General features: G+C 34.6%; 1 protein-coding gene across 1 annotated transcript in view; it reads left to right on the top strand.

The window, feature by feature from the left end:
- Positions 1–11,824, top strand: part of LOC120422173 (fatty acyl-CoA reductase wat-like) — a 68,973-nt gene extending 57,149 nt beyond the window's left edge. The window contains exons 7-10 of the mRNA XM_039585549.2: positions 5,275–5,473; positions 5,541–5,792; positions 10,468–10,725; positions 10,803–11,824. Of these exons, the coding sequence (XP_039441483.1) occupies positions 5,275–5,473; positions 5,541–5,792; positions 10,468–10,725; positions 10,803–10,890 (797 nt within the window). The 3' untranslated portion in view covers positions 10,891–11,824. The remainder of the gene's footprint in view (positions 1–5,274; positions 5,474–5,540; positions 5,793–10,467; positions 10,726–10,802) is intronic.
- Positions 11,825–12,055: the final 231 nt, after the last annotated feature.

The raw sequence follows: 12,055 nt of genomic DNA, 5'->3' as shown, positions 1-12,055 counted from the left end.
ATCAATGTTTATATTTAGTTAGCTAAGTTTATAAGCTTTTCAACAAAAAACATATAAATGTTTGGTAAAATTGTTAAAAAGTCGAGATTTTGCCTGAAATTTGTTAAAACTAGTTTTGTTTATAAAATTATCGATTTATATTGCATTAATACTGCATTTGAAGCACGAATCACAAGTTTTCACATTTAAAATGAAATTTGTTCAATTGAATTTGCTTGTAATTATTTATTATTTACAAACTTATTTAACCTTCTCCTAGTGGAAAAATGCATTCCGTTTTCCGATTCAAAGTCATGTTCATTGAGGAAATCATGACAATTTGAGAAGTTCAAAATAATGACTTTCATCAACATTTTCTTAATTATAGTTAACTAACTTTTTAAACTTTTCAAAATTTTATGAACTTTGAACACTTCTCTACCACAGTTAGTATGATACTAAACCATTCCGTAAGTATTTTAATTGTACTCTTCATTTTGCGGAAAAATCGCGAACTTATCAATGTCATCCCGGCTACCCAAGTCACCCAGTTTTACGGTACTTTCGAAAAAATACGGTCTTTTGTGAAAATTTTAGTATTGTCCAAAAAAAACTCTATAAATGTGAAAAAGCAAACAAAATTTCGCTTCGTTTGATACCCAGATTGCAAATCAAGAAAATTTTAGTATTTTCGAAAAAATATAGTATTTTGTGAACAATTTTGAGAACACATTTTACTTTGAAACTTACTACATTTTCAAAAAAAAATCTTAGTGAAAGCATTGAAAATATACCATTATATGGTTGAATTAAGTCGTTTTTAGAAAGATTTCATAAATGAGTTATCGTCCATTATCGGCGATAAGATTATCGTTATCGTTATCGAGCTTCGATAATTTTAATATCGTTAATAACCTTGATTCTGAGTGCACGTTCAACAACATGACCCGCACCAACTAAATCGCACTAAACACATTCAAAAGCAAACCATCGTTAGCATATTAGCGACTATAAAAAGATTAAAACAAGAGAAAGTGCTTCTGTGCACGTCGGTTTCATTTTATCTTCAAGTTCACTGTCACGTTGCGTTGGTGGGTTATAAATTGATCTATTTTAAACTGTTTTCTTCCTGTTTTTTGCGGCTTCTTAGTGACTCTCTTTGAACGAAGTCTTTCATTTTAGCGGCCAAGGTCTGCGAGGGAGGCAAATCACCGTCGAAATGTTGTCAATTGTTGTAGTACTACTAGGAATTTAGCTTTGCTGGTTAACGAGATGACTGAAGGCTTCCTAGGATATTGGCACACACTGGTGAAGAGATGCTACAAAAGCACTGACTAATGCGTGTTTGTTGACACGCGACTGAGATTTGTTTAGTCAAGCCAGGATGTTTACATTAAAATCGGTTTTGCTCGGTTAATGGAACTTTAGTCGCACTGGTGATCGTTGTGAGATTCATCGAGCTTGTGAGGTAAAGTCACGTGTAGTCTGTAGTACTCTTTGAATATCTACGACTAGTGAAATCACGTGGTTTGGGAAGAATACTTGAGGTGCAAACACTAAACTTGAACAAAAAAATGTCATTTTGTAAATAAAGTATCACGTCTTCCCAAGATTCTAGTGTAGGGAGGAAATTATATTTACTTAGTTATACTTCCCGGTATTCCCCCGTTCAACTTGAGTGAAATTGAGTGCCTGGACCTGTGTGAAGCTCCAAAATCGAGCGAAACATTTGCTCAGATTCTTGAATATTATTAAGATAACACCCAAAAAGTAATTTTAAATGGTCTGAGACAAAAGGTTTATATTTCAAAGTTTATATGAAATTTATACTTTTTGGGAAGTATTTTTATTATTTTCTATGCATTTTGCAATCTATGCACTTTGTGAAGTTGATGGTAAACGCTTCAGTTTCGTCAAGGTATGATAGATTAAGGCTCCCTAAACATGCTCCAATCGACAGAGTTGAATTTTAGTGAATTTCATGTCAATAAATAAAATTTAAAATTTCGGGTATAATTTGTATGGAATCATATCGGGGTCACAGAACTAGAATTTGATGTTAAAATGTTAAATGTTAAAAATGTTCATGATTCGATTATAAAAAGTTCCTAAGCAACCATCGGATAATCGAAACTTCGGATTATCGAAGCTTTTGTTAATCAAATCTGGATTGTAATATTTGTGTCAAATGTAACATTTTTCATTACGATCAATTTAAAAAAGAACACTTTCGATCTTTTTTCATATAACCACAATCCAGATTCTAAATTATCAACCCACTCCAATTGACGCGAACTTGAACCGGCCAAATCCTCCCAATTCATGGCTACTTCATCAATGATCTATGATGCACTCCTTCATTGACAAACGCCCATAAAATCGAAACCCACAAACGTTACCGCAAACTAATCGCGAATCAACTTTCCCCGCAAATCACCACCTGAATCACCCCTTGTCCACTCTTAAACACGCGTAAAAGCTTGAAATTTTTGAAGGTCGATCGTGCCGTAATTTCCATAGTTTCGCAGAGTCGCAAATCGCGCACAGTCCACTGCGTCCGCCGGCTGCGCGGCGGAGAAAGGTCAAGTTTAAGCCCACTAATACGACCACGGCTAGTGACCATGCCTAACTTGGTGGTCACCTGATCTCAAAAATTTGCCCCTTTGTTTTGGTGATAGGCGTTTCACCAACCAATACCAAATCTGAACCAGTTCCCCCTACGTCTTGAGACTTTTTTTTCTTTTTTGCAAATTTGACCACGACCACGATTTCGACAGCGGACGTGAGTTCCATTGACGGAGCGGGCCCCAAATCGTCCCCGCCGAGCACGACCGGCAGTGAAAAAGAACCTTTCCGAAAGCGAACTTAAATTGCACCGTGATGATTCGCACGTGCGTTGCATAGTAAATGATTTCTTTTTTATTGGAAGAGTTGCCAGTTACAGGGTGACCACTCAAATCCCATTTTCAAATTCCCGACATTTTCCCGACTTTTCCATAAACTCAAAAAAAGGCATTTCTTGTTTAAATAATGATTTGAAATAATTTCTATATAAACCATCGAAAAAAATCTTAACAAATTAAAATAATCAAACTATTTACAATTTTTGTAAAAAAAAGGAACTCAACAACAAAATTTTAAAAAATACTTGAAAATGGAAGCACTCAATATTTTGATTCAGAGTAGAAACATAAACAAATAATAGTCTTTGAAAATAACCGAAAACTTAAAAATACTTATACTTTCAATAATAATTTTTAAAACTGGCAGCCGTATAGTTATTGATACTTCATTTCAACTGGAAATGGCAAAAAGTTATATAATATTTTATTCTATTTAAAATCAAAGAGCGCATAAAACATGATTTCAAAGAATTTAGAAAATTATCTAGGAAACCCCTTGAAAAAAAAAATAAGTTCCCTTAGAAATTTTGGTATTGGTTTTTTTATCAATCCAGTTGTCAGTTTTTTAACTGTTTTAGTTTTTTTCAATGAAAAATTCAGTGTGATTAGATTCCATGTTTTACAACTTACTTTTTGCGAAATTTTCGAAGAGACAAATTCTTTAAACATATTTGCAATAACTTAAATCGAAATTTCTTTTATTGCCTTTTTTGCTTTTTCAATATTTTTTGCATGTTTACAAAACGTAAAAAAAATCATTTTTTTTTTTCATTCAGAACGAACAACGATTAGATTTTATACGATATTTAAGTTTTTCCGAAAACTGAAAATCTAGCTTAATCTATAGTAAGGGGGGGGGGGGGGGGTTCTGAGGTGGTTTATGGATGGTCCCTAAAGAATTTCGACATATTTAGATCAAATAAGAGTTATTTTTACTCGCTTCAGTCGAAATCGTCAGTACACTGATATTGTCAACATTAGGTGGAATTAAATGCACTTGTCATAAATAATAATTATTTTATTTTATTTTTACCCATACTCACAAAAAAACAGTTCGAGATAAAACTTTGGAAAACATATTTGAAATGACTTAAAGAATATTTTCCACAAAAAAAAACCATTGCTAAACTCTAGTTGAAATCTGTTTTTTTTTTAATTATTCAATCGATATTAAAACAGAATCATTGCTTTCCACCGGCCATAATCGTTAAAATTAGGTTATATTTTTCTATTAGTTTTTTTTTATTGACTTTGTTGCTGTTTTTAGTTTAATTTATTTTATAAATAGATTTTGTTTGATAAACAAAAATTAATAAAAATCAGTTGATTCACAAAAAAAATATTATGAAAATCTGTGTCAATGCATATTCAATATTTATCAGGATTGTCAATGTATAAAATTGTCTTTTCATTCTGAAATGGATTGAAATTGTGAAAGAAACCTTAAATTTAAAGTAAGTTACTGAAGAAAAATTGAGTGAATATATTTTGAAAATGAAAGAGTTGAACCAGCCTCAGGCTGAAAAACTCTATAATAAAGAGAAAAAAATGGAAAATTGTACAAATTATGACAAAGTTATTCAAGAGTTAAAAAATAATTTTCAAACAAGTATGCTTGGAATTCCCGACTTTTTGACAAAAGATCAAATTCCTGACTTTTTCCCGATTTTTGCGGATTTTGGCGAATTTCCGACTTTTCCGATTTCCCGACTGTCAGTTAGTTACTATGATTTATGAAATTATTTTTACTTTTTTAAAGGGTTGTACACCTCCTGTTCACATAAATTACCCATACGCATTTTCACCCATAATAATAATCAGATGTTTTATCAAACGACCTATTTTTATTTTAAAACAATATACTTTGTCTTACTGGTCATGTCTGTAACATAACAGCCTGCGCTTTTTTTTTAATATTATATTGATTACAACAAAAATGCCAGTCAGAATGGCAACACTGCTAGAGATTCATTCAAATTTCGCCTTTTCACGGTTGTTAATTGATAGTTTTGGTCAACAAGGTACTAAAACTATCCTCGCTCCCCTCAACAAATCCGACTCTAAGTTGCTACTACTGTACCCATCAGACACCACCCACATAAATTTGAAGAAAACACAGCAACAACGAATAAACAAAGGCACGCGTGAGTGTCGTCCTCCCCCAGAGGTGGAACGTGCCGCCCCGCAGCCCCAAATTAGCCTCCTCACGCTTTGATAGCCGATCGGACAGCTGATTATGGCCAACCAGTGGCCACCGCGGCGTCGCAAGTACGCGGCTTGAAAGCGAATTTCCATTGAAAGTTGTCGAGGAGACCACGACTCAATTAGGTCATCATTCGGTGATTGACAAAAGTCGTTAAATTTTCTCCTCTTTTTTCATTTTTGTTTCCAGTGATAGCCACATACCAGGAGCCGGTGCCCGGATGGATCGACAACTTCTACGGACCCACGGGTGTGATTGCGGGGGCGGGAACCGGAGTGCTGCGAACACTGCGCGCCGACCCGACCAAGGTGGCCAACATGGTGCCGGTGGATCTGTGCGTCAACGGTATGATCTCGGCGGCCTGGGACATTGCCGAGCGGTTCCAAACGTAAGATTTTTTTTCTTAATTCTTAGATGGAAAACCTCAAAATCCTCTTTTCCCCAAAAATTTCCAGCGAAATCATGCCCGACCCGGAAATTCCCGTGTACAACTTCTGCACCGAGCGTAGCAACTGCATCACCTGGGGCGACTTCACCTACACCACGATCAAGTTTGGCTCCATGTACCCCACGGTCAAGTCGGTATGGTACCTGTGCTACCGGAGCAATCCGAACCGGATAATGCACTTCCTGGCGATACTGTTCCTGCACTACCTGCCGGCGATATTTTTCGACGTAATCGCGCTGTTCATCGGACGTAAACCAAGGTAAATCAGTGGTTTCTAAATATGACGCCAAAGTTTGGACCAATTCGACTGCAATTCTAATTTTTCATATTTTTTCTTGAACAGATATTTTTGAATTTTTATTATCGGACAATGTTCTTTGTCATATTGGTCATGTCTGTAACATAACCATCGGAATCCTTTTTATCACAAAACAATCATTAAAAATTGACGAACTTTAACTTTTTCAATTTATTTTATTTTTATTTTTTTTGTGATATTTAACACTCAAACGCTCGGGCAGTCATTTGACCCCTATTTTTTTTTCTTAAAAATCTCATAACTTTTTGTAGAATTGACCAATTTGGATGCTTCCGGTTGCAAAAGATCCAGATTTGTCTATATTTTGAACTGTCAGATGGGGGACAAATATGGTCCACTTTTACCGGAGATATTCCGGATTCCGTTGGGGTACCTCGACCCTCCTATTTGGGGTTCGGGTAAATATCCCGCATAAAAAAGTACCATATAAAAACTTTTTTTCATATGGTAATTGAACTTTAAACTATATTGTTACTACCATTTCCAAAAATGTTTGACTACTATTTTAAAAATGGTATTTATATGGTTGGCATGAATTTTTACTATCTCACAAATGGTTTAACCATCTGGCATAAGGGTGGTTAGCAATGGTAACCTTAAAAAACTCAGTACTATTTTCGTCAAAAAACTGTTTGTTGTATGGTAAATAAATGGTTTAAGTACTATTTGGCAAAAAGTAACCTTAAATCAAACAGTTCACAAATAGTTTAATATAGTTAAATTTTAATTTTGGGAAATTGAAAAAACGATTTCACAAATAGTTACCATTTCTCAAAGTGTCATTGTATGATCCAATATGGTAATCAAATGGTAATTTTTTATCCGGGATAACAATAACTTTTTCACATAACAATGCCGGAAATGATGCAAAACTTCAAGGCATCATCCTAATACATCATCATGCATAGATACATGACATGGTCAAGACCTTCGGGCACCGGAACAGGTTCCAACCGGAAACGGTTCACTAAGCTAATGTAGATGGTTCCCCAACTGGAACCGGTTCCGGTGCCCCGTAGGACTTAACCATGTCAATTTTTTTGCTGGATGATGTATTAGAATGATGCCTTGAAGTTTTGCATCATTTCCGGCATTGTTATGTGAAAAAGTTATTGTTATATTAGCTCGAACCCAAATAGGAGGGTCGAGGTACCCCAACGGAATCCGGAATATCTCCAGTTAAAAATGGACCATATTTGTCTCCCATCTGACAGTTCAAAAAATAGACGAATCTGGATCTTTTGCAACCGGAAGCATACAAATTGGTCAATTCTATCAAAAGTTATGAGATTTTCAAGAAAAAAAATAGGGGTCAAATGACTACCCGAGCGTTTGAGTGTTAAGAGCGAGTTTTTCACCGATGTGAAACAGGTCGTATCGAGGTGCTCCGATTTGGATGAAACTTTCAGCGTTTGTTTGTCTATACATGAGATGAACTCATGCCAAATATGAGCCCTCTACGACAAAGGGAAGTGGGGTAAAACGGGCATTGAAGTTTGAGGTCCAAAACACATGAAAAATCTTAAAATTGCTCGCATTTCCGTAAAACTTCATCAATTTCAACTCTCTTAGATGCATTCGAATGGTTTTTTGAAGCCCTTCAAAATGTGCTATAGACATCCAGGATTGGTTGGACTTTTTCTCATAGCTTTTGCAAATTACTGTTAAAAATGTTTTTTTTTAAAAGCTTAATAACTTTTGGCAACAGCCTCCAACACCCATACTCCCATAGGTCAAAAGTTAGGTAATTTCATGGACTATAAGCCTACGGAAATAACTTTTTGGCCAATCGCAGTTTTTCTCATAGTTTTTCGATTTTTCTATAACAAACATTTTACAACGTTAGTTTTTGCCCTGTAGGCCTCCATAGCGGCACTTTTTGGTCTCAATTTTGACATATTCGGAATCCTCGGAAAATTTTACATTAGATTGAGGTGTTGGAATTTTGAATTTGATTGGAAATTATGCCATTTAGAATTAATTAGAATATTATTTAGCATTTTGTCGGATTAGGGGTAAAACAAGTTTTCGCCTACTTGATACAGCATTTGACGTATTGGTCATAGGGTAAATAGAATCGATTTCTTTTTTCAAAAATGTTTTATTTAATTATTTTTTAAATCAAAATTACAACTCCAATACTTCTAACTTACGTGAAATTGTCCGAGGATTCCGAATATGTCAAAATTGAGACCAAAAAGTGCCGCTATGGAGGCCTACAGGGCAAAAACTAACGTTGTAAAATGTTTGTTATAGAAAAATCGAAAAAATATGAGAAAAACTGCGATTGGCCAAAAAGTTATTTCCGTAGGCTTATAGTCCATGAAATTACCTTTCATTCGTCCCATGGGAGTATGGGTGTTGGAGGCTGTTGCAAAAAGATATTAAGGTTTTAAAAAAAAACAATTTTTAACAGTAATTTGCAAAAGCTATGAGAAAAAGTCCAACCAATCCTGGATGTCTATAGCACATTTTGAAGGGCTTCAAAAGACCATTCGAATGCATCTAAGAGAGTTGGAATTGATGAAGTTTTACGGAAATGCGAGCAATTTTAATATTTTTCATGTGTTTTGGACCTCAAACTTCGATGCCCGTTTTAACCCACTTCCCTTTGTCTTAGAGGGCTCATATTTGACATGAGTTCATCTCATGTATAGACAGACTCCGAAAGTTTCATCCAAATCGGAGCACCTCGATACGACCTCTAGAACAAACCGAGCAGAATCTATAAATACTGCCTCTTAAGTAGACTAGAGACCTAGAGGACCTATAATGTATGACGGACGAATTGTTCCTGGCCAAACAGCGCAGGCAAACAGGGCCGTAGCCAAAAGGGCTGAAATCTCTCCCAAAGGATTGAAAGTTAAATTTCTTTGTGAAATACACATTTAGTCCTCAAATTTCAATCGACGATATTTTAGAATTTATTGGATCAATTTTCAATGTTAAAAATATATTCCATCATAAAATTTTCTCAACTCTTAGAAAATAAAATTCTCAGAATATTGAAAATGCCTGATTTTTTTTATATATTCTTGATCAAAGAGATGAGATGATGACCATGACACGATACTGATTATCGACATCAAAAATAAAAATCAGTTGTTTCTAGAATATCGTCGATTAAAAATTGGATAAATATGTTTGGAACATTTTTTTATGATTCAGCAAAATTGTTTGATTAGAAACTTCAAAACATCGGTAGCACTCTTAACAACCCATTTCTTAAAATCACTTTTTCGTTAAAAAGTCGATATTGACAAACTTAACACCATTCGTTTTTTCGTTTCTTCATATGTTTTAGCGGAGAAAAAATAGATAAAAATTACAGTACATTCCAAAAATCATTGCTTGGCCAAAAAAAACGACTGTCAAGTACTTGCTTAAGTATTTGCTTTTTTTGTCCACTAAAACATTAACAAATAAAAATCAAGTTTATCAAATCGATTTTTAAGAGAAAAAGTAAATTTAAATCATTAATATTTTTTTAAGATTTTAACTTTTGCTGATTTTTATTTATCATAGCCAACCAGTTTGCTTAAGACACCAAATCGATGAAAAAATCCTTCTCAAGTTACAGATTATTGAAATTTTTTCACCTTGCATTTTCATTTTAATGCAAAAAAAAAGTGACAAGACAACATTTTTTCGATTGATCAACTATGGTCCCTTTGGAACGAGCTGTCAAGTAGGAACTTTTCTGTCAAGAAGGACCGCGAGGTTAATTTTTCAAAAGTGATTTAAAAATCCATTTTAAACTCTTTGTGGTCGTACAAAGGGTCATTGTACTCAGAAAAATAAGCTTTATCGCTGTAACCAAAAATATCAGCAATCTAAGCTTCATTTTAGGACCCATTTTTTTCATTTTCCTTATTTCAAAAATATACAATATTGAGTAAGGCTTCAATTTTGCTTAAATTTTTCTAGCAAAAAGCAAGCTTTTTTGTGGAAGCATTGAAAGTTTTGCTATTTATTTAAAAAATTGTCGCGAAATTTGTGGTTCAAATAATGTTTAAATAATTTGAAGTGCTCAATAAATCAATAAAAAAAAGTTCAAAGAAAGCTAAATTTTTTAATGTAGGTACTGTTAAAATGTAAAAAAGCATACATAATCAATTAAAGGGTTAAAGCTCTGAAAGGTATAATTCCTGGTCGTCCAATTTTCGTCCATATTTGTTTTTGAAAAACATTTAAATCAGAATGCATCAGAATGCATGGTTTTCTACATGTTGTTTGTAGAAGCATTCAAAAAATGTGTTATTTTACCTCTAAAACTGTGAAATTTTACCACTTTCCCGGTGTAATGTTACTTTACTCTACATTGAGGTAAAATTACATCATAAAAGAGGTCATATTGAACCTTCCAAAATTACATCTTCCAAATTTACACAATTTTTTACTGTGTTTTACATATCGTCATTTACATTTCAATTCAATATTTCTGAGCTCTGGTTAGAACGTAATTTTTACCTAAACGATAAATTATCGGAAGCCTAAATATTAGTAAAATTCTAAATATGTTTTTAAAAATCAGTATAACTATTGAATAGAAATCGACTTTGAATCTTGAAATAGAAATATTAAACTAAATTCTTCTCTTTTCCCTCTTTTCCAGACTCTTGCGCACGTACAAGAAGATTCACCGCTTCATGGCCGTGATCGAGTACTTCTCGATGCGCCAGTGGGACTTTAAGATGGAGAACATGAACGCGCTGTGGCGGCGGCTCTCGAACGCCGACCAGAAGCTGTTCTTCTTCGACATGCGCCAGATCAACTGGGACTTCTTCCTGGAGCAGTACTTCTGCGGCATCCGGCAGTATCTGCTGCGCGACCCGCTCGAAACCGTCCCGGAAGCTCTCGTACGATGGAATCGGTAAGGGTCACTGACTTTAATGTGGAAAAGGTAAATTATCATGATTTTAATCAATTTTTCTTCAATTTCTCCCACAGTCTATACTGGCTGCACCAAGCAGTCAAGGTACTTGTGCTGTTTGTGATGTACAAGCTGGTCTTTTCGATTTGGGGCTTCCTGAGTTAAGCGCGCGCTTTCGTACCCTTTAGAACCTCCTTAAGGGATCATCATGCCACCATCACTCTCTTCATCGAGATCAAACAACAAACCCCCCCAGAATTCTTATTCCGAAGAAGGAAAAAAAAAACAACAAATCAACAAATGAATATCAAAGCCATCCGTACCACCCCCTCCCCATCCCGGGACCACCCAGGGAATGCACCAGAAAAAGAGAGAGAGAGAGAAGGAGGGAGAAAGAAACAATTTCAAAGATTTAATTGTTAGCTTTACTTATTTTTCGACAAGTAGTATTTTTTATAAAAGGTAAAAGGTTCGAACAAAAGAGGAGAACAAACACATACAAACAAACAAAAATAAACAAGACAGAATGATGCATTCATAAAGTTTGGTTTTTTGTCACACAAGTTAAGGAAAGGCAACTTTTGTTAGGTTTTCCAATTTGAGGGAAAAGAACAGATTTTTGTTAGTGTCAATGTGACAACATTTTTCCGAATTAATATATCATACAAAGTTTCAGAAATGTTTTTCGTCAATTTATTTTGTCTGTGTCATTCCGCTAAGTTAAGCTCAATTAGTGTAAGGTGAGATTTTTTTTACTTCTAAACATGTGAAACCAATCACATAGATTACAAGCATAACAAAATACCTGTAGAGTGTGGGTATCATCTTTACTTTTTTTTTGTTTCTGTGCAAGTGCCTAGCTTTTTAAGTGAGTAAAACATGGACACAAGGTTTATTTAGTGCTAACACACACACACACACATTACATAATACAAACAAAAAAAACAAAAGGTTTTTCTCTGCTGAAGGCGCTTCTCTCAATGAGAGCGAGAGTGCAGAGCTGAATCGGAAGAATCGTTCCGGTTTTTTTGAACGATTTTTGTAAAAAATATTTTGTAAGAAAATGATCGAATAAATAAAGTTTAGAGAGTAAAAGTGACGCGTTTCATTTATCATTCATCCACATATCCGCAGTAGAATTGAGAATTCAGAGAATTTTTGAATTAATTCAAGAAAGAATGTATGACAAAAGGGTTCGTTCAAAAATTACGTCCAAGAATAGCAAGGGTGTAGGGGGGTCTTAATTTTGTGACAGCGCTTTTGTTGAAGGTTTAGGAAAAGTGCTTTGTAGGGGAAAGGGTATGAAATCACGAAATTCTCTGGACGTAAT

Source organism: Culex pipiens, chromosome 2 (assembly GCF_016801865.2).
Source record: "Culex pipiens pallens isolate TS chromosome 2, TS_CPP_V2, whole genome shotgun sequence".
In the NCBI taxonomy this organism is placed as follows: Eukaryota; Metazoa; Arthropoda; class Insecta; order Diptera; family Culicidae; genus Culex; species Culex pipiens.
Note: the sequence above shows the minus strand (reverse complement) of the source record. Positions and strands in the feature narration are given on the sequence as shown.